The sequence below is a fragment of the Pempheris klunzingeri genome, chromosome 12 (genome assembly GCF_042242105.1).
Source record: "Pempheris klunzingeri isolate RE-2024b chromosome 12, fPemKlu1.hap1, whole genome shotgun sequence".
NCBI classification, from domain to species: Eukaryota; Metazoa; Chordata; class Actinopteri; order Acropomatiformes; family Pempheridae; genus Pempheris; species Pempheris klunzingeri.
Genome location: NC_092023.1, coordinates 1,172,246 through 1,193,051, shown reverse-complemented (window position 1 = coordinate 1,193,051; position 20,806 = coordinate 1,172,246). Strand labels below are relative to the sequence as shown.

The 20,806-nt window shown below is 44.9% G+C and overlaps 3 protein-coding genes across 3 annotated transcripts in view; all 3 read left to right on the top strand.

The window, feature by feature from the left end:
- The window catches only part of mgme1 (mitochondrial genome maintenance exonuclease 1), a 278,413-nt gene that overhangs the window by 222,820 nt on the left and 34,787 nt on the right, over positions 1-20,806 (top strand). The gene's annotated exons all lie outside the window — the stretch shown is intronic.
- On the top strand, positions 4,732-10,595 carry LOC139210785 (calpain-2 catalytic subunit-like). Its single transcript, XM_070840938.1, is given in 20 exon segments — positions 4,732-4,969; positions 5,302-5,371; positions 5,564-5,682; positions 5,807-5,940; positions 6,031-6,364; positions 6,466-6,551; positions 6,640-6,714; positions 6,823-6,983; positions 7,068-7,237; positions 7,346-7,357; positions 7,474-7,685; positions 8,267-8,303; positions 8,498-8,563; positions 8,652-8,709; positions 8,801-8,865; positions 9,003-9,071; positions 9,155-9,233; positions 9,951-10,067; positions 10,183-10,241; positions 10,319-10,595. Coding segments are annotated over 20 exon segments (2,184 nt in total). The 5' UTR covers position 4,732; the 3' UTR covers positions 10,343-10,595.
- LOC139210786 (calpain-2 catalytic subunit-like) lies at positions 10,871-17,514 on the top strand. The gene is made up of 21 exons (XM_070840939.1): positions 10,871-11,119; positions 11,617-11,686; positions 12,047-12,165; positions 12,254-12,387; positions 12,465-12,633; positions 12,723-12,806; positions 13,303-13,388; positions 13,810-13,884; positions 14,009-14,169; positions 14,298-14,467; positions 14,565-14,576; positions 15,065-15,276; positions 15,376-15,412; positions 15,502-15,567; positions 15,650-15,707; positions 15,792-15,856; positions 16,457-16,525; positions 16,621-16,699; positions 16,797-16,913; positions 17,185-17,243; positions 17,325-17,514. The coding sequence occupies exons 1-21, from the start codon at positions 10,883-10,885 to the stop codon at positions 17,346-17,348; spliced, it is 2,103 nt and encodes a 700-aa protein (XP_070697040.1). The 5' UTR covers positions 10,871-10,882; the 3' UTR covers positions 17,349-17,514.

The window sequence follows — 20,806 nt, the reverse complement described above, 5'->3', positions numbered from 1 at the left end:
TTGGTTTAGCAACAATTAAAAACTCACACATGATGGGTATGTTCTAAGGCACTTCGTTATTTTAGGCTCAATGTGTTTAAATCTGCTTTACTTTAATAACAAACATGTTGCCTGCTGACACCTGCAGTATGAATATGATAATTCCCCTTCAGGTCAAAGGGGATGTACTGATACTGGACTTTAACTCAAAAGAACTGGATTAAAATCTTATGTGAGACCAACAGTAAATTTCATTAATTTATTCTGAAACTCAGTAAACTTCTATTCTTCAGTTTTCAGTGGCAGCTTGGTTAGGTTTAGGTACCTAAACTACTTGGTCAGGTTTAGGTACCTAAACTACTTGGTCAGGTTTAGGTACCTAAACTACTTGGTCAGGTTTAGGTACCTAAACTACTTGGTCAGGTTTAGGAAAACATGATGGTTTGGGTTAAAATAATGATTCAAATATGAACATAAAATTCAGGGCACTTTAAACACAAAATATCTTCTTTCCAATTCACCCCAGGGTGTAAATATCATCTACCAGCAAGAATATGAGTGTTTAACCTCAGTAAATAACATGTAAAAGGTCTGTGATTAAAGGTGTGCTGGTGTGACTCCAGTATTTTAATCTTCTAATCTCTAAATACATATAATCCAGGCCTGTTACTGGAAAAACCCCTGATGGAAACTTCAGTTAACACAAATAAAATCTGGCAGAGAAATAACAGAGAGCCAGAAAACATGAGCAGAAGAGATTAGTGAGAAATGTGACAGCAAACCAGGACTAACAAAGGAACGTAGAAAGGTGATACCTGGTCCGTAAATGGGCAGGCTGGGAGGGAGAATGAGAGAAAAGAGAGAGAGACAGGGAGAAAGATGGGTCATTCACTCAAGTTGTGTCTCTGCTAAACATAAAGTGTCTTTTCTTTCTGATGATTACAGCAACTCTGCGCTGCACGAGCTTTCACAGCCATGTTAGGAGAAGCAGGCCTAATGGACCTCAGTGTTTATGGATCACTGGGGGTCTCTGTCTCCTCCCTGAATGCACTTACAGTCAAGTCTGCAGGGACAGAATGGCTTTATGGGGAGTTCAAAAACAAATACACAAGAAGCTGGCTGCCAGATTTAAAGCTGCTAATCAGCCTGAGTTAGTGAAGAACAAACTGGGGCACTAGACGGCCTTTTCTACTCCAACCGGAGAGGAATCCTAACGAGCTGGGCTCAGTAAACATCCAGACAGAGAAAGAAAGAGGAAAACCTGGACGGGACTCCAGTGCTGGGGAGGAAAAGGACTCCCTCAGGCAGAATACTGATGTGTTGCTGTACAAAGCAGGTCGTGCTTTTGATAGAAACGGTTCTGGAGGTGAGGACATTGTTTGCAGAGCCGGCACCCACCCTGAGGCCCCACATGCCTGTGGAGTCTGCAGGAATGTCCCTCTGCTGTCACACAGCTACAGAGAGCGACTGCTGGCCACAGACCAAAAGGATATCTCTGTTTTCCCCCAATGGGCAGAGAAAAGCTGATCCATGCAGTCCTGCGATGATGGGATCATCCACAGGACTTCAGCCTCAACTGAGCTCCATGTCACAAAGGGGGGGGGGGGTCTCTCTTTTTTACTGTAACACAAATGCTGAATTTAAAGGGTTAACGTAAGTGAATCACAGGGCACACAGGCTCGGACTGTTTACAGCACCTGTTCAAGTGTCAGCAGGCCTCCTCCCTAACCCTAACCCTCAGACTAAACCTAACCCTCAGACTAAACCTAACCCGGGCCCAGATTTCTGACAACACAGATCCTTTAAGCACAAACAGTCCTGTCTCACCTTCAGATCAGCCTCTCTGGACATGATTACCTCTGAATGTGGTTTATTCTTAGTGCTGCTGCAGGCTGTGCATTGCACCAAACACACGGTACAACAATACAAACGCTGCTAATCTCAATCTGGCCGCTCGGACAGATTGAGGGAAGAGAAGTGATGTGGGAGGACTCACCGCTTCAGGCCCTCAGCTGCTCCGGACGGGTCGAGCAGCGGTGATCTGGAAATCTGCGGGGAAATCTGTGTTTTAGCGGCCAGGAGCGCAGGTCCAGCACCCCCCCTCCCCTCTGCACTGCAGGGAAGACCGGCCCCCCAGGAGGAGGAGCCCGGCGCACAGCCTGCACCTCACACCGCCGCTAGGGGCGCTGCAGGGAGGGGACACCATGAGGAGGACCTGCAGTACTGCAGCGAGTTAGACAGACTAAGTAAATATAAGAAATAACTATAAGAAATAAGACAATTTAGGACTGGATTTACAAAATTAATTTATTAAATGAACTAATGTGATGAGCAAGATGCTGGTATAGTTCTGTTTTTCATACATAGACGGTATAAAGGAAGTCTGTGGCTTCATATGTACATGATTAAGATAAGATAAGATAAAAAATAATAATAAAAAGGCATAAATGAAATTAATACATACATTTAATTAAACTATATACATCCTCCATATACAGATGGACTGTTGAATTGTTACACCAGATAAATAAACTGCACACAATGTGAACATGTTGATTAATTACTTTAAGATTTATAAATAAATATGGAAAGAAATCGTCAATAAATCACATTGTGTGGAGTAAAGTGATCAGTGACAGAGGTGATGGTGACGATTAATAAAAGCACATCCACGGTTGGATGTTTCCGGAGGGTAAAAGTGTAAAATGACACACAAAGACACTGACAAGTACTAAACACACAAGAGCTGCAGGATCTGGATAATCATGTGGACGAGACACCAGGAACCAAAATAATCAATCAGGTTTTATACCTTAAGTATCTTATCATTTCAGCTCTTTATGTATTAGAAATGACCTCTATAAAAGTTTTATAAAACTTTTGCCCAATCACCACCTGACGAACCTTTATGAACCCCTGCAGGCCGCTGTGAGTCAGCGGACAGGTAAAGTGCAGAGGTCAAAGGTCACCATGTCAGTCAGACTAACAGCCGCAGACGTTGCTGTGCTTTGTTAGAATGCAGCTCAGACCGCACCATGTTCAGAAAAGAATGTTTGTCAGTGAATAAATTATAATATAACATTACACATAACCTATAACATACAATTAAATCAGAAGCAACGTTTCTAGAAAACACCAAGAACCTGCTGATGTCCTCTGATCAGATGTTTGGTAAGAACAGCAGCGCTGTAGGAGCCTAAATGTGGTTTATTACTGTTGTTTGGCTTTTGATAATTTATGGTCAGATGTAAAACATGAGTAACAGTCGACTTTGACTGTTCACAAACCTCACTGTGCACACAGCCTTCAGTGGTTTATGACCCAGCCTCCATCCAGCTTCCTACAACAGGCAGACAGACAGACAGACAGACAGGCAGACAGACAAACAGAAAGACAGGCAGAGAGACAGACAGACAGGCAGGCAGACAGACAGCGTGGATAACCTCACAATGCTAAAGATACTCCAGTGTCAGTCCAGACAATCTGCTTTTATTTCATTTATTTGCAATTCAGTTTAGTTTCTGTTTGCTCTCAGAGTGTTTGATCATCACAGGTTAGTTTTTTTTGTTTTAAAATGCTCAGTTTTAGTGTTTAGTGTCAGTTTTCTTGTTATAATATGAAAAGGTTTCTAAGAAGTTCAGACTTCAGTCTCAATAAACGTGAACCAACGACTGGCAACAAGATATTTAAATAAAGATATTTCCTGTATATATTCATATTTACTATTTTACACAATATAATTTCAGTTGGTTTTCTTTTATTCTCACGTCTACTTTTTGATTCTTATTTCATTTGGTTGACCAGAATATTTTTTCATAACTAGTTTAGTTCTGTGTGATAACCTCAGTCCATATGAGACTGAAAACTACAGGACTGTCTCTTTCCTGTGAGCTGTGACACATTTGCCTCCTCACTGGATCAGAAGATCTTTATCGGCCACCGGCTCTGCTCTGCAGCACAGTAGGTCCTCTGTAGGAGACACACGTCGTCGTTTCTGTTTTCAGTGTCTAACTGTTCTGAGATAACTCAAACAAGGGTGGATTCACCTTCTATGCATATCCTTGTTTATCATGATCAAATGAGCTGCTTTAGAGGCTTGTACATGAATTACCTTCTTACTAAACAAACAGTGTTGCATTCAAGAGCTGAAGCCTCAGAGCGGCTCCGGACTGATCGCCGCCTGCGAGCTGTTTGACTGAGGATTAACTTTGCTGTACTCATCATTCATCACCGTAGAGGATGTGAGTGCAGAAAAAGGCCGTCCCACTGTAAGCAGGCATCTCCCAGACTCACTGTTGCAATCTCATTTAAGCCCCATTATTCTGGCTCAGTTTAACAGTTGCTTAATTCCATTTCACAACCTCCAGCTGTGGGCGCCACATGTGATCCCCTTCAGTAAGTCAGCTGGAGAAAAACACCTTTTCCTTTTATTCTTTGTTGTTGAATAATGTCAAATTATTACATTTCACACAAATTTAAATCAAGACTGTTTAATCTATTTCTGCTATTTGCCCATCAGGACACACACACAATCAAAATGAGGCAATGAGAGCAGCGCTTCAAGTTGGCTTTAGGCGTGTCCCTGTTTGCATTTCAGCTGCGGTCACATCTCTTTGCTGCTGTCTGCTCTTCTGCCCTCACCTGTCCACAGGAGGCCCCTCCCTGTGACCCCTCCCTGACTACCTGTGGCAGCCATAAAAGAGGCTCACAGCATCTCAGCTCACAAAGAGGGAAAGCACCATCCAGGGTGAGGATGACGTCCACGGCAGGTCGACTGGCCCGTCAGCAGAAGAGGGAACGAGGCTTCGGCACCAACCAGCATGCAGTGAAGTTCTCCCATCAGGACTATGAGACTCTGCACCAGCAGTGTCTGCAAAGAGGACGTCTGTTTGAGGACAACTGCTTTCCAGCTGAGCCTAAATCTCTGGGCTACAATGAGCTGGGACCTTATTCATCTAAGACCAGGGCCGTAGTTTGGAAGAGGCCATCGGTGAGAATGAAATGAGAGAGGAGCAGTTTGTTCTGTAATATTACCACTGGGGAGCTTCTCAGTGAGTATGGCTGCTTTTCTTTTCCTCAGCTGCAACTGTTAAAGATTTTATGGTACTATCAGGTAAAAAACAAACCATAGTAATGATTAACGTGATTAAAGGAACTATAGCAGTCTGGGAGGAACAATCACAGGTTTCTGACGAAGGAAGCAGCTCCTTTTGTGTCTTTTTAGAACAAAAGAACAATGAAGTTTAGTTTCTCGTTGCTTTGGGAGATGATTTAGCTGAATGTGAGTGACGCTGAACGATAATGTTCTGGTGATCTTTATAGGAGCTGTGTGCAAACCCAAAGTTCATTGACGATGGAGCCACAAGAACGGACATTTGCCAAGGAGCTCTGGGTAAGTGTGTGTGTGTGTGTGTGTGTGTGTGTGTGTGTGTGTGGGGGGGGGGGGGGGGGTTGGTTTGGTTTTTAGAAGGCAAACAAACATCCCTGTGGGATCCTCCACCCAGTCTGCCACTAAGCTTGTAGAGGGACTTACCACAGAGGGGGGGTTGTTGAACACCACCCATTCCCTGGTCTTCTTTCACAGGTGACTGCTGGCTCCTGGCTGCTATAGCCTCTCTGACTCTGGACCAGCGGATCCTGGCTCGTGTAGTGCCCCCCGGGCAGAGTTTCACCAAAGGTTACGCCGGGATATTCCACTTCCAGGTCAGTCAAAGGCTCCTCTCCTCTTACCACTAACCCCGACCCCCCCAGAGAGATTTGAGTAATTTCATTATTATTATTAGACGGTCTGAGAATCTCTTTGTTTATGGGATGACGTGTTCCTCAGTTCTGGCAGTTTGGTGAGTGGGTGGATGTGGTGATCGATGACCGTTTGCCCACCAGAGATGGAAAACTTCTGTTCGTTCACTCTGCAGAGGGCTCAGAGTTTTGGAGCGCGCTCCTGGAGAAAGCCTACGCCAAGTAGGGGCCGCTCCTCTCTTTATGTCCTGGGCTTCATCAGTGCAGAGACACTGTAGTTGTTGAGTGTTGTCATGTCCCTCTGTGTGACAGGTTGAATGGCTGCTACGAGGCGCTGTCAGGAGGAAACACCATAGAGGGTTTTGAGGATTTCACAGGAGGAATCGCAGAGGTTTACTCCTTAGACAAAGCTCCACCGAAGCTCTTCCAAATCATAAAGAAGGCCCTGAGCCTGGGGTCACTGCTGGGCTGCTCTATTGATGTGAGTCTTATTTTCATACTGATTTGCATGATCTGAAAACAAATCCACCCACAGTAAAATGTTTGTTCTCTGTGCTTTCAGATCTCCAGTTCCTCCGAGACGGAGGCAGTGACCGCCCTCAAACTGGTCAAAGGACACGCGTACTCGGTCACTGGTGCAGAGGAGGTATACGATTTATCTAAACTGTCAACAGGAGGCTGTTTTTAGTGTTTACGGGCCTTTTTTACTGCATACTAATTACATCAGCCGCTGTTGCTCTCTCTCAGGTCCACTTTCAAGGCAGGCTGGTCCAGCTGGTCCGGATCAGGAACCCATGGGGCCAGGTGGAGTGGACCGGGGCGTGGTGTGATGGGTAAATGGTCATGTGTTAGAGCCATTAGCCGGCCAGTGTTTATGTCCAGGATTTTCCTAAAAACATGATTTTTTTACAACACAATTAGATCCAGTGAGTGGAACTACGTCAGTAAAGATGAGAAAGCAAAGCTGAACCATGTGGCTGACGACGGAGAGTTCTGGTAAAACTGTTGTCTTTTACCTTTTTAGTGATATTCTTTAATCTCCTACTTCACCAAAGGGACGAGATAGAAAAAGAGAAGTTAACAGAAATGTCCTCCTCTGCTCAGGATGTCCTTCTCAGACTTCATGAAGCACTTCTCCAGGCTGGAGATCTGTAACTTGACCCCAGACACACTCATGAGCGACGATGTGGGCCACTGGAACCACTACCAGTTTGAAGGGATGTGGAGAGTCGGCTCCACTGCAGGCGGCTGCCGCAACCACGGAGGTATCAGAGGAACCACACGTCTGTCTGAGCAGGAACTTCTGTTGCATTTCTTCAAATTAAGATTCCACTTCTTCTGTCTTCCAGCCACGTTTTCATCCAACCCTCAGTTTGTGGTGCGTCTGGAGGACGTGGATGATGATCCTCTGGATGGGAAGGACGGGTGCACCTTCCTGGTGGGGCTGATGCAGAAGGATGGCCGACGGCAGAGGAGGCTTCAGCGCAGCCTGGAGACCATTGGCTTTGCCATTTATGAGGTGTCGCAGGATAATTTCATACTTAAAATGAAATCAGTACTTTCTAATCTGAATTTTTTGAAAGTAACTTACTGATTGTCTAAAACACTGTCTGTGTTCTTTTTGCAGGTCCCAGAGCAGGTCTGTATTCTCACTGCTCCTTACTTCTTTACAAATATTGCCTGACTGCACAGTGACTTTTGCTGCAGCTGCCTGACTTCACAGTAATGAAGCCCTTTTCTCCTGTTAATCTTCAGTACAAAGGCCGCAGCAACATCCACCTGGGTCCGGACGTCCTGCTGCGACAGAGAGCCGTGGCCATGAGCAGCTCCTTCATCAACACCCGGGAGGTGTGTGACCGCTTGAGACTTCCTCCAGGAGAGTACGCCATCATTCCCTCCACCTTCCAGCCTCACAAGAACGGCAGCTTCGTTCTCAGGGTGTTCTCTGAGAAACAGGCTGCAACCAGGTACCGTACAGGTCCAGCTTATACAGCCATCTAGTGGACCAAGCTCAGAAGACAGGGTCCCATATTCTGCTCATTTTAGAGTTCATACATGTGTTGGAAGTCTTTTCTAGAGCAGGTTTATTTGGTTTCATGTTGGGAAAACACGTCTGTCTGAACGTTTCTTAGAGGTTTTAGAAGAAACAAACAGTCTGCTGCTTCTCCTCATGTTCTCCTGGTGTTAGGGAGAAAAAAACCTATGGAGGACAGCGAGGTGGGGTCAGGAGGTTTTCAGTGGGAGGGGACGGTCGTCCTGCTGGGGGGCCGGAGGAGGTCACATGACCAACAGTGCCCCTTATGATGTCATACAGGAAGCACAATCTAAACAGAGCGTTTTCACACAGATTCACTGAAAGATAATCTGATGCCTTCATAGTTTGGTGCTCTCTAGACACACCAGGGACACAAAATGATGCTGCAAAGACATTAAAAAGTGCATTTTGCACAATATGGGACCTTTAGATTCGCAGTCAAAACATACTGCGCATGTTATTTTCTTGCACTCCAGCAGAGCGTGCTCAAACTGTGCATTTCTACTCTTTTAGTCCGCTGGAGGAGGACGTCGATGCTCAGATAGAGGAGGTAAGAAAATCCATTTTAAGACATCATGTTCTTTATTCCTCAGTGAAGATTAAAGGACATGTGTCACATTACATTTTAAATGCTTATTGCTGAAAATATAGAATACAGAAATATAAATTCAACATTCACTAATATGACTAAAGTATGAAGAGCCAGTGCTTTTATCTGAAAATAGTGACTCAGATCTCTCATAGGAGGAGATATCTGAGAGCGACGTGGATCCACATTTCAAGCACCTCTTCAAGCAGATTGCTGGAAATGTAGGTAGAACAACACGAGAGCTGACAAACATCCATGAACCTGAATTATTATTTAAAACTCACATTATAATTTACATTTTCCAAACAGGACATGGAGGTATCGGTCTTTGAACTGGTTAAAATTCTGAACAACGTTGTCTCCCACCGTGAGTACAGCGAACTCGTACACATATTGACGTCTGTCCTTTTAAGTGGCTTCAGAGTTGGAGGCAGCCATGTTCTGTTTCTTTCCTGCAGGGTCTGACATCAGGACGGACGGCTTTAGCCTTGAGACTGGTCGCCTTATTGTCAGTCTGCTGGATGTATCCTCCCTCAACAATGAAACTCCCACAGCTGATGTGTTTGAGACTTTGGAAATCTGGGTTTGGGGTGTAGAATAAATGTAGAATAAATGTCATGATCAATGTATGAGCTTTGTATGAACCTTAACTAAGTCCAGAAAGATGAAAGTGCCAAGTTGGGACTGTTGGAGTTCCACTTGCTTTGGAACAAAATCCAGAAATACCTGGTGAGCTGTGATTCCTGCAGTCTGAAATGAAGTTTGGTCATTGTAGTTACGTCTGTTAACACGTCGGTGCCTCGGTCTTACAGGAGATCTTCAAGAATCATGACTCAGACAACTCTGGCACCATGAGCTCCCACGAGATGAGAGGCGCCGCCACCGAAGCAGGTAGCAAACATTATCACCTCATGTGCTAAACATCCTGTTAAAGGGGAGTTCTTCCTCTACTGCTGCCTGATACAACATCTGATGCTGCTCATGTGGGGATTCTTGAATCCTTAATGTTGAATTCCTGAATCGTTGGTCTCTCTCTAATTAAAGAGTTTGGTCAGGACCTGCTCTTTATGGAAAGAGTCTGAGATAATGTTTGTTATGAATTGGTGCTGAATAAATAAAGATCATTAATTCATTTAACTCTTTAACATTGAAACAAATGGTTGTAAATTATGATTATTATTATTATTTACATTCTTTAAAAAGACAAATCATCTCTATTTTATCATCTCCTTCCAGCCTCTGATGTCTGATATCTGTGTTACTGATAAGAATCAAAATGAAACACATATAGCTTACCTTTCTGGATTGTATCTAACCAAACATCAGTGTGTGTGTGTGTGTATGTGTGTGTGTGGGAGTTGCTGACAGACTGGATGAGCCAGTTATCCCTCCCTCCCTCCCTGCACATAGATTTCATTCATGTCTACTTTGCCACATGAAGAAAACAAGCAGGGGCGAGGCTGCGTAACTTAACTCCTCCATTATCACCCAGCTCATCTCTGACACCTTCTAAAAACTGGACCTCCCCAAGATTAGTAATAATCCGTATCTATGAAACTGACCGTACAAGCCCACAGGAGATGATGATAAGTTGTTTTTCCTCTGCAGGTTTCCACGTCAACAGCGCTGTGCTGCAGGCCATCGTCAGCCGCTACGCCGATGCTCAGTACGCCATCGACTTTGACAGTTTTGTAGGCTGCCTCATTAAACTGGAGATGCTCTTCAGTAAGTGTCAGCAAACATTTATATCACCTCAGCACATCTCACATTCTTCTGTTTCATCTGAGAGCTGTGGCATGTTTTCATCACCTGTATCTGTGTTCTTCTGCCCCCCAACCAGAAATGTTTAAGGCTCTGGAAAAACACGAGTCTGGGAAGATTGACCTGGACCTGCAGCAGGTGTGTGAGAGAATTACAAACGATGCTTCTTCTTCTTCTGTCGGCAGCTTGTTGTCTAAGTCTGTTTCCTGTTCCAGTGGCTGTGCCTGGCGATCTACTAACTCTGCAGACCAGGGAGGTGACGACCCCTGTGACGCCTGCAGGAAAAGACAGTTCACATGCTCTTCATGTTTCACATGCTTAAAATGTCTAAAATGTCTTGATATGATAATGATGTTTGCTTAACATAAACTATATATCACTCAGTGTGTGTGTGTGTGTGCAGTAGGGACATATGTGACTCATTAGTTGGTGCTTTTGCTCTTTCAGCTGTTGTGAAACATCTGTGAAAGAATCAAAAATAAAGAATCTGAGAAACCACGGCCTCTAGAGCTTCACTATCTAAGACAAATAAAATGGTGCCAGATGAAGCATTCATATGGTTTGTGGGAATATTAATGAGATTTTGTCCCAGCACAAGTTTCATCCATCCGTCCATCTGGGCCATCAATCAGAGCCAGAGGTAGAGTAGATCAGAGCAGGTGTGTCTGCAGGTCTGAACAGTAGAGGGTGGAGACAGCTGAGCGGTATAAACAGCACAGAGCCTGTCTAACCACACTCACTCAGTCAGACACAGACAGAGTAGCTACAGTCTTTTAAACATGTCCGGCATCGCAGCCAAACTTCAGCACAACAGAGAGAGAGCCCATGGCATCGGATCCAACTCCCAGGCGGTGAAGTACCTCAACCAGGACTTTGAGTCGCTGAGGGACGACTGTCTGGAGAGAGGCCGGCTGTTTGAGGACGACTGCTTTGAGTCTCTGCCTTCATCGCTGGGCTTCAACGAACTTGGGCCAGACTCCTACAAAGTCAGAGGAATCAGCTGGAAAAGGCCGAGGGTGGGTTCAGCTGCAGCTTAAAGTGCAGGCTGCTTATTTTTACAGTCCTGAACAGGCTGGACTCGACCTAAACTACTGTTTAAAACCTGGTTTTATCAGAGTGGACTTTCCCTTTCTGCTTCACTGATCTGGGGACAAAAGCTTAGTGATTATATCTCAGTTTGAATGAAGTTGTGTAGAAGTTTTATTTCTTATGTTTTATTTTCCAGACATTCCAGATGAGTTACCTAACAGGCGGCACATGTTATATCTAATAGATCATTGCTGCTGTTTGTTGATTTAAACTTCCTGCTTATCCACTTAGCGGATGGTTAAGCTTTTTATCTTGATCTTATCGAACAACATGACAAAGTAAACACTAGTTTAAAAGATACAAAGCTGCAATAGTGTGATTCACTGTGTTTACACTGAGTCTGCATGTAAAGGACGCTGCACTTCATACAGCATATTTATATATTTATATATATAACCGTCATCTTTATCTCCTTTCCCCACAGGAATTGTGCTCCAATCCACAATTTATAGTTGAAAATGCTACTAGGACTGATATTTGTCAAGGAGCACTTGGTGAGACACACACACACACACACACACACCTTTACAGACTGACCTACATTACCCATGTTTTGTTTTGTTCCTGTTGAATGTGCACATACTGTATTTCTCCACCCTCAGCAGTCTGGATGAATGATTTTGCAAACTTATCTCAGACCATCACTGTGTGAATATTGTGGATCTTGATTTCTGAACCATGACACCTGGTAAATCCTAGTAAAGTCCTGTGCACACGTACTGACAGCGGGACGAGACATCAGTCATTTCTTGTGTGTTTTGGAGATGTGTCATCGTAGAAACATGTGACAGCTTGAGATCTCCTGGGTGTTACACAAAGTTCCTTTTAAACCGAGCGCCGCTGGTTGTGTTCAGGTGACTGCTGGCTCCTGGCAGCGATCGCATCCCTGACTCTCAACAAACAGGTTTTGTCTCGCGTTGTCCCACACGACCAAAGCTTTGAGGAGAGCTACGCTGGCATCTTCCACTTTGAGGTACAGCACTTTAACACACACCACAGACACATTGGTGTGGAGCCACAACAGGCTGCATGTTACTGACCGTGTCCTCTCTGTGACTCAGTTCTGGCAGTTTGGTGAGTGGGTGGATGTGGTGGTTGATGACCGTTTGCCCACCAGAGATGGAGAGCTGCTGTTCGTCCACTCAGCAGAGGGCTCAGAGTTTTGGAGCGCGCTGCTGGAGAAGGCCTACGCCAAGTATGGAAGGACACCTTTCTGTTTGCTCCAGCCTTTCTTTTCTGCTCTAGTCACTCATGAACTCCTCTTCCTATCAGGCTCAACGGATGCTATGAGGCCCTTTCTGGGGGCAGCACTACTGAGGGTTTCGAGGACTTCACCGGGGGCATCGCTGAGAGGCACGACCTGAGCCGAGCGGATCCCCACCTCTTCAAAATCATCAGGAAGGCTTTGGACAGAGGCTCCCTTCTGGGATGCTCCATCGATGTTTGTCTGAGCTTCTTGTTTCGCTCTCATGTAGGATTTATCCTCCGGGTAGCTTTTTTAACCTCACAAGCTGTTCCTCTCCATCCCAGATCACCAGCTCGGCCGACTCGGAGGCCGTCACACATCACAAGCTGGTGAAGGGCCATGCCTACTCCGTGACCGGAGCAGAGCAGGTACAGAAAGGCTCGAGTCTGTGCATGGAAAAGAGGGAACTGCTGCTCCGAGCCACAGATGTGTTTTTATTGCTGACAGCCTTTAGACGCTCAGAAACCACACCCATGTTTATGCATCATACACAGCAATATGATGGCAGGTGTGTTCAACCACCTTAAACACCCAAAGTGTGAAGCAACCAGACCATCAAAGCTTCAAAACATCAAAACTACATCTTCAGAAATGATATCAGGTCCATGCATGGGACTAATAAAGGAATATCTTATCTTATGATTTCATGTAATTAAAATATACTCCACCTATGTAATGAGAAAAAACAAGCACATAAAGAGTGCACAGGACATCCTACAGTCAGTAAACAGGGGGGCTTCTTGGCTCATCCAGGTGCAGGTGAAGCTGCAGCAGCTACGACGTATACTGTTAGCAGAGTTATGGTTTGACCCTCGGTCACATTTATATAGTTTTTATGGTAACGAACGCCTTATTCTGTGTCAGGTGGAGTACAGAGGAGACGTGGAGCAGCTGATCAGGGTTAGAAACCCGTGGGGTCAAGTGGAGTGGGTTGGAGACTGGAGCGACAGGTTAGTGCTGCACACTTCTGTCTTTTAAGGGCAAGAATACAGTAACAGTAGATCCTGTACTGGTTTACAAAGGAAATGTGGACTAAAATATGAACAGAGGTTTGAAAAGCTGGTGGTTTTGGTCATGCAGACTGTAGAGGTTATGAAACCTGACCAACACCTCATTTTTAAATGAAATTCAATCTGCTTCTTTTGCCTTCAACAGAGGACCCAACCTTTGTTTGGCTGGTGGTATGAGCTGTTTCTGTCATGCACACACACACACACACACACCCAGCTGGTAAATCCTGTCGTTGCTGCTCAGACTTGGGCTTTAAAGCTGACTCTTGTGCTTGAGGTGTAGGTGGAGTGTGTGACATTCAGTTCTGTGCAGACCTGTACTTAATCCCTTGTGTTTCTAATCACTGGCACTTTTTTCCAGCTCCTCTCAGTGGAGATATGTGAGCAGTGATGACCGGGCACGGCTGACCAACTGCTCTGAGGACGGGGAGTTCTGGTAAACTTCAGTGTTTATATGTGGACTCTTATTTTGTTGATTCTCCGGGGAGAGGAAATGAGCATCTAAGGGAGACGATGTGCTTCTATTTGCTTTTTATCTTCCTCTACTGGTTTGTCCACAGGATGTCTTTTTCTGACTTCCTGAGTCAATTTTCTCGCCTCGAGATCTGCAACCTCACCCCAGACGCCCTCACAGGCGATGAGTACAAGAAGTGGGCAGAGTCAGAGTTCGAGGACTCGTGGCGAAGAGGCGTGTCAGCCGGTGGCTGCAGAAACTATCCACGTACGACCAGTTTCACAATCTCCCCTCCAGCTTTGAATCCAGCTCTGGTGTATGTGCGTCATAAAGCACCACGAGGCTGCTGTGATGCTCCGGACCAGGTCCCTGCTAACCCCTGCCTCCCTTCCCAGACTCCTTCTGGATGAATCCTCAGTTTGTCATAAAGCTGGACGAGGTGGACGATGACCCTGACGATGGCGAGGAGGGCTGCACCGCCATCGTGGGCCTGATGCAGAAGAACAAGCGCCGCAGGAGGAAGATGGGAGAGGACATGGAGACCATCGGCTTCGCCATCTATGAGGTGAAGAGCTGCCTTTAAGTGAAAACCCTCAGTGTCACATTGTGTTTGTAACGTTTGTGCTCATCCTGACATTTCATTTGTTTTTGTCTTTTTCCAGGTGCCTGAGGAGGTTTGTACCCACAGACACTTCATGAACATGGAGAATGTTGCTGTAGAGGCCGTTTGTCAAATCAAAATCAAACGTAGAATCAAAAGACCACTGCTGCATCGTGGGTGTGTGATTTACACAGGAAGAAGAAGTCCATTGTCCATTCAAAACTTTTTGGTGGTTTAAGGTTTATCTCCTCAAACAAGCGAGACAGAAATCCTGTCTTAAAAAACCACAGGCTCACCCAGGTGCATGCTGGTCCTACACCTGCATACCTGCCTGTTCAGGTGTCCACAGTGTGACTGAACATACAACAAGCAGTAAATGTGCTAAACAAACAAAAATCATTAGAATAAACATCTGATCTGATCTAAATAAAGCAAACAGCTCCAATAATCCATCAGGTGATGTTCCTACAATATGGACTGTTGTTATTATCTATGAGCATCCTGCACATGTTGGATCAGAAGGTGAAGGGCGCCCTCAGGTGACTGTGTGCTGTGTTCTAGTACTCTGGCCAAAGGCAGGTGCACCTGAAGAAAGACTTCTTCCTGTACAACGGTTCGGCCGCTCGCTCTGAGACCTTCATCAACCTGCGAGAGGTGAGCGGCCGCTTCTGCCTCCCTCCTGGAGAATACCTCATCGTGCCCTCCACCTTCGAGCCCAACAAGAACGGAGACTTTTATGTGCGGGTGTTCTCTGAGAAGGCGGCTGATTTCCAGTATGTGCAGTTCATGAGTAATGTGCAGTTTCATAATGACAGTCAGCTTTAATAACTATCATGGCATTAAATGGTCACATGACTCCTTGCTGCTTTCAGAGAGATTGATGATCCAGTCGACTGCCACGTCGAGCAGGTAAAGACCTGATGTATCTGCTTCCACTCATTTAGAGATCATTCATATTTCAGCAAGAAGCACAATAACGATTACTTTGTCATGTGTAGATCGATATCGATGAAGATGACATCAGTGACAGATTCAAGAGGCTGTTTGGAAAGCTTGCCGGGAACGTAAGTGTGATGAAGGTTAAACATCATCTTCAGATACCAGAAGAGTAAAGGTGTTCTGATGATGGTGTCGTATGACTTTTAGGACGTGGAGATTTCAGCGTTTGAGCTGCAGAGAATCCTCAACCGAGTGGTGGTGAAAAGTAAGGGCAGTTATTTCCTCCTCCCTCCAGGCAGGTTTGGTTTGTGACACACGGTGACTCACTCCTGTGTTTGACCTGTTTTAGGAGACGACATCAAAACCAGCGGCTTTAGCCTGGCCACTTGCCGTAACATGGTCAACCTGCTGGATGTATCCTTCCCTCCTGACCGTAGTTATATCAGGACAAATCCAACATCTCAGCACCCTGTTTTCCCCTTTACTTCCCCTCAAATACAGTTTTTAAATGAATACTGTGCATCCTTTTGGGGGAGACACTTTCTGAGGACACTCCAGGAAGTCACTGGCTGTAAACCTGTACCCTTCATTAACTCTTAGTTTGGTCACAGTAAGTATTTAATAAAGAAGATATAAGGGACGGCTGCAGGCCACAGAGCAGAGGTATGAAGAGGAGCCAGTAAAGCAGGACTGCTTCAGATATTTTAGATGCCTTCAGCTTCATTTCATACATATTTCCACCAAATTAAACCAGATGTCTTTGGGAACTTCCTTGCAAAGTTTACAAAGTTTGTGCTGTCTGATAACACTTGATATCTTTTTATTCTTACTGCTCCCATTGATTCTTTTGTTTTGTTCTCATTTTAACTGTCTTGTTGAGTTTTACTTTGTTTTGTAAAGCTCTTTGTAAGAACAGTGCTGTACTTTATTTTCATTCTAATTATTCTAACCAGTAACTGTCCAACAGAGGGCCACATTACTCTGTTACGGTTTTCCTTGACTCACTCTTCAAAGAAAGACGGAACCGGCAAACTGGGGCTGGTAGAGTTTAAGATCCTGTGGACGAAGATCGAGAAGTTCCTGGTGTGTTCCTCATTTGTTTCTACTGTCATTAACGTACCGGTGTAACGGTGTATTAGCAGAAAGGTGACAGCACATGTTCACATGCTCTTCATCAGGATCTGTACAAGGAGAGAGACGCTGACAAAAGTGGCTGCATGAGCACCTCTGAGATGCGGATGGCTGTCGAGGCTGCTGGTGAGAAGTTCAGGCTGTGAGCCGTGTGGACGTCTTTGTCTTTGTGTTTCCCTCCCTTATGTGCAGTCATTTTACCTCTGAGTGAATCTCGTTGCAGGTTTCTCTCTGAACAACGCTCTGCATCAGATAATCGTGGCCCGCTACAGTGACCCAGACCTCTCCATTGACTTTGACAGCTTTGTGTGCAGCCTGGTCCGCTTAGAGATGCTCTTTAGTGAGTTTTTCTCATCGTGACCATGTTTTTATCCCACAGCTGTGCAGAAAAACATCATTTCTGCTGCGACAAGTGTTAACATACAAGAAAAGGTCCCTTTGGGGATGTGGGGGGGTGCAGGAGAGGGTTAAGACAGCAGAAGTCACAACCTCAGAGCTTCTTTAAACAATACCAACAATATCCTGCCAACACAGAACCAATTAAAAACTTCAGAAATATCAATATTAATTCACAACACGTCTTTATAAACATTTTCTCTCATTCACAACAGACACGTTCAAGAACCTGGACAAGGACGAGTCTGGTGAGATACAGCTGGGCTTCATGGAGGTGAGAGTCCGTCGGTCACAGCGGTGATAACGGAGAGTCTTCGTGGACGCCTCAGTGACTTCTGCTTGTTCTCGTCCACAGTGGCTGAACCTGGCGATGCTGTAGAGGAGCTCTGACTGTCCACAGTCATCGGATCTGAAGACGCACTGAAGGATTTTCTAGTGAATGTCAGTTTGTGTCCGTTTAAAATATCTGATCTTGGAGGAAAATAATGTCTGTGAGTTTGATTGTCTACAAACATAATAAAGCTTCAATAACCCAGAGAAAGAAATCTGTTTGTTCTAATATCAGTTTTGATCAACGTGAACAAATTAAAGGACAAAAACAACATGAAGTGTCTCAGTATGACTGGAGAGATGAACATCGTTCCTTCATAAGACATCCCCTCGTTTAGATCTACAGCCTTTATTGGTTCAGGTGGTCTCGCTGAGATCAGGAGTCCTGAGTGGGATTCAGTCGTTTCATTCTCATAAGAAAAACTGATAAAAACAAGTTTCCCCGTGAAGTGAAATTCTTGTTTTGTCCTTTCGCCATCGATGCAGCTTCAAGATAAAACAAAAAATAGATAGATAGAAAAAGAAAGGAGATAAATAAAGAGCAGCAGTACAGCACACACACACACACACAAGATTAAAGAATAATGATGAAATATGTACAAGGTGAAAAACTATACACAAGTACAGCAGATAGAAAGAAAAGCAAACGCAGCCGCACGTAAAAAACATCAGACTGTCACAAACGTCATTAAATAAACGGGGGGATTAAAGTTTGTCTCCTTCGGTCTGATGGAGACAGTTGGTCCAAACTCGTCCATCAGGGTTGAAATGTGGTGACTGTAAAGCTCACCAAACCCTCCGGTGAGCCCTGGTGCACTACAGCATCTGAATCTACTGTGTTTCAACCTTTTATTCAGGTTTTTCCTTCAGTTTGTTCCTGCATGTCCTCTCACTAACAGTTAGTTAGTTAGTTAGATTAGTTAGTGTATAATTATGGCTGTTGTTGCCAAACCAGAGAACATCTCCTCCCACGTTTTCTTTTTCATTTTCTTATTCACGGTCTTTCTTTAGTGTTGATGTACAGTTTCAACTCTTCTCACACTCTGGTCCTGGTTTCTGGTGTCAGTAACAGAAATAAAAACCAGCTCATCTTACATCCTGAGCACAGTCGGTCATTTTCCAGCAGATGTCAGAGTTCTCGTATGTTTCCTGCTTTAACGGCTCCCACTGGGATTTGGTCAAAGCTGCACTGTGCCTGCAGCAGCATGTAGTTTTCAGCTGGCAGAGTTATGCAGCAGCCATTTCCTCTGCTTGTATTCCCCCTTTTCCTACTTTGAAGCTGGCTGCCATCAGCTCTGGTGGGCAGGCGTCACCACAGTTATGATGAGAAACCTAAAAAAACAACCCTCATGCCACAAAAAGAGAGCTTTCTGCAGCTAACTCACATCAGACTTCCTCTAAACAGGCCGTCAGCTCTCTGACGTACAGAAATGTATTTCTGTTTTTCCTCTCAGCTCCCAGATTCCACAGACGTCCTGCCTGCGGTGCGCTAACAGGTAAGCTGTAATGTGCTGACGTTTGGACGCCCTGCTTTTTGGAACAGGAGCTCGTCCGGATGTGGGCTGGGACTCTGACTCTCTGCAAACCACTAATTCACACAGAGGAAGCAAAGCCACTGTGACACTAAAGCAGAGTGTAGAATATCTGCTGTGGAGGACGACGTCTGACGTGACTGGATCCTCCTTCAAAGGGTTGGAAAAGGACCTAAACTGTGCAAATCATGTAAAAAAAACACAAAACAGGGGAAACGATTCTCCTGTTTCACAGTGAGACAGTTCAGGAGTTGACACAGGAAATTAGTTTTTGTCACTGGGGCGCTCCGAAGAGAGCCGAGAAAATCCCTCCGGTCTTTGTGTGATCCCTGAATATCCTAAAGTCTTTATCTCTGACTGACATGTAGAAATGTTGCTATTTGTAGGGACGTAGAACAAATGTTTTATTCACTTGTTACATATTTTTATCTGCATCAAATAACTGTGGTGAAGTGAGAGCAGAATCTGGGAGGTGTGGTGATGACTTCTGCATCACTTAATGATAAATAGGATGAGATTTTATTGCAGAATGACCTTTGACCTCACTTTCTCTGACCTGACCTTCCCAAACTTCTACATTAGCTCAGTGAGTCATGCAGACGTCCTGTAACGATAGAAAAGGTGTTAGAAGATAACAACAGTATAAATTAGTTTTATTAACTCCATAACTTCACATCCTCTTCATGGATCTATCAGTCCAAAAACTTTCCTGAGCTCTGGAATAGTTTTACTAATATAAAATGTATCTACAACACACAGAGTGATGGTTAAAGCTGGAGGCGTCCTGTTTATAAGCCTGTTTATATGATTTATAAAAGGCTTGTTGGGCTGCAGCAGACGTTTTGTTGCATTACTGCGAGTGGCAACAAGAGAAGAGTCCAGTTCTTATAATACCATCATGATCTGGTTCCCCAGTGCTATAGATAGTACTATAATACTATCTATAGTATCATAGTACTGCACCAGTACTTCGTTTGAACTGTTAGTACTAAAGACCACACTGTCACTACGCTGCAGTGTCCAGGCTGCAGCCTTAGTAGTAGAGCAGAAGGATAACTCAGAGAAGTACTAGTACCTCTTTGGGTCTCTTTGGGTCTCTTTGGGTCTCTTTGGGTCTCTTTGGGTCTCTTTGAGTCTCTTTGAGTCTCTTTGGGTCTCTTTGGGTCTCTTTGGGTCTCTTTGAGTCTCTTTGGGTCTCTTTGAGTCTCTTTGAGTCTCTTTGGGTCTCTTTGGGTCTCTTTGAGTCTCTTTGGGTCTCTTTGGGTCTCTTTGAGTCTCTTTGAGTCTCTTTGGGTCTCTTTGGGTCTCTTTAGGTCTCTCTGAGTCGATGCAGTCTTCCACTTGCCCCGACAGGCCATGTGTGGATAATTACGCTCCTTTTACTTACAAATTTAGACCCATGGAACAGAAACAGACTCGTTGCTCCTCGCAGGAATGTGAGAAACTGATCTGACAAAGAAAACTAGCTCATCTGATCTGGATCGATCCTCTCAGGTGGTGACTGTGTGTGTTTGCTGTGCTCAGAGCGGTTGGATGTTTTCGGACGTCGCTCTATTGACTGCTGGAATCTGATGGAGGTGCAGATAGAAGAATCCTCTGACATGTCTGTGCACTCATCCTGTCTTTTACCTTATAAGGCCACTGAGGTGCATCTCAGCAGCAGATCACTTCAAATGTGGACACGTTTGTTCCCATATAAGGCTGTTATGTGTCGCTCCCACCTCTGATTCGCTCAGGCTCACCTGTGGTTTCACCTGCAGAGGAAGGTCTCTACCTGTGCCAAACGTCAGAGCACAGAGAGGATGACAAAAGTGTCTGTACTGTGCCGCACAATGAAGCACGTATGTCCACTGTGATTCAGACTTATAGCATAAAGGGATTCAATGAAAACGCTGAGTTTGCAGCTGCAGCTGTCACACCTGGAGCGAGGGGGCGGGGCTACTTTTGGAGGTGTGCTCATTTGCTGCTGCTCCTC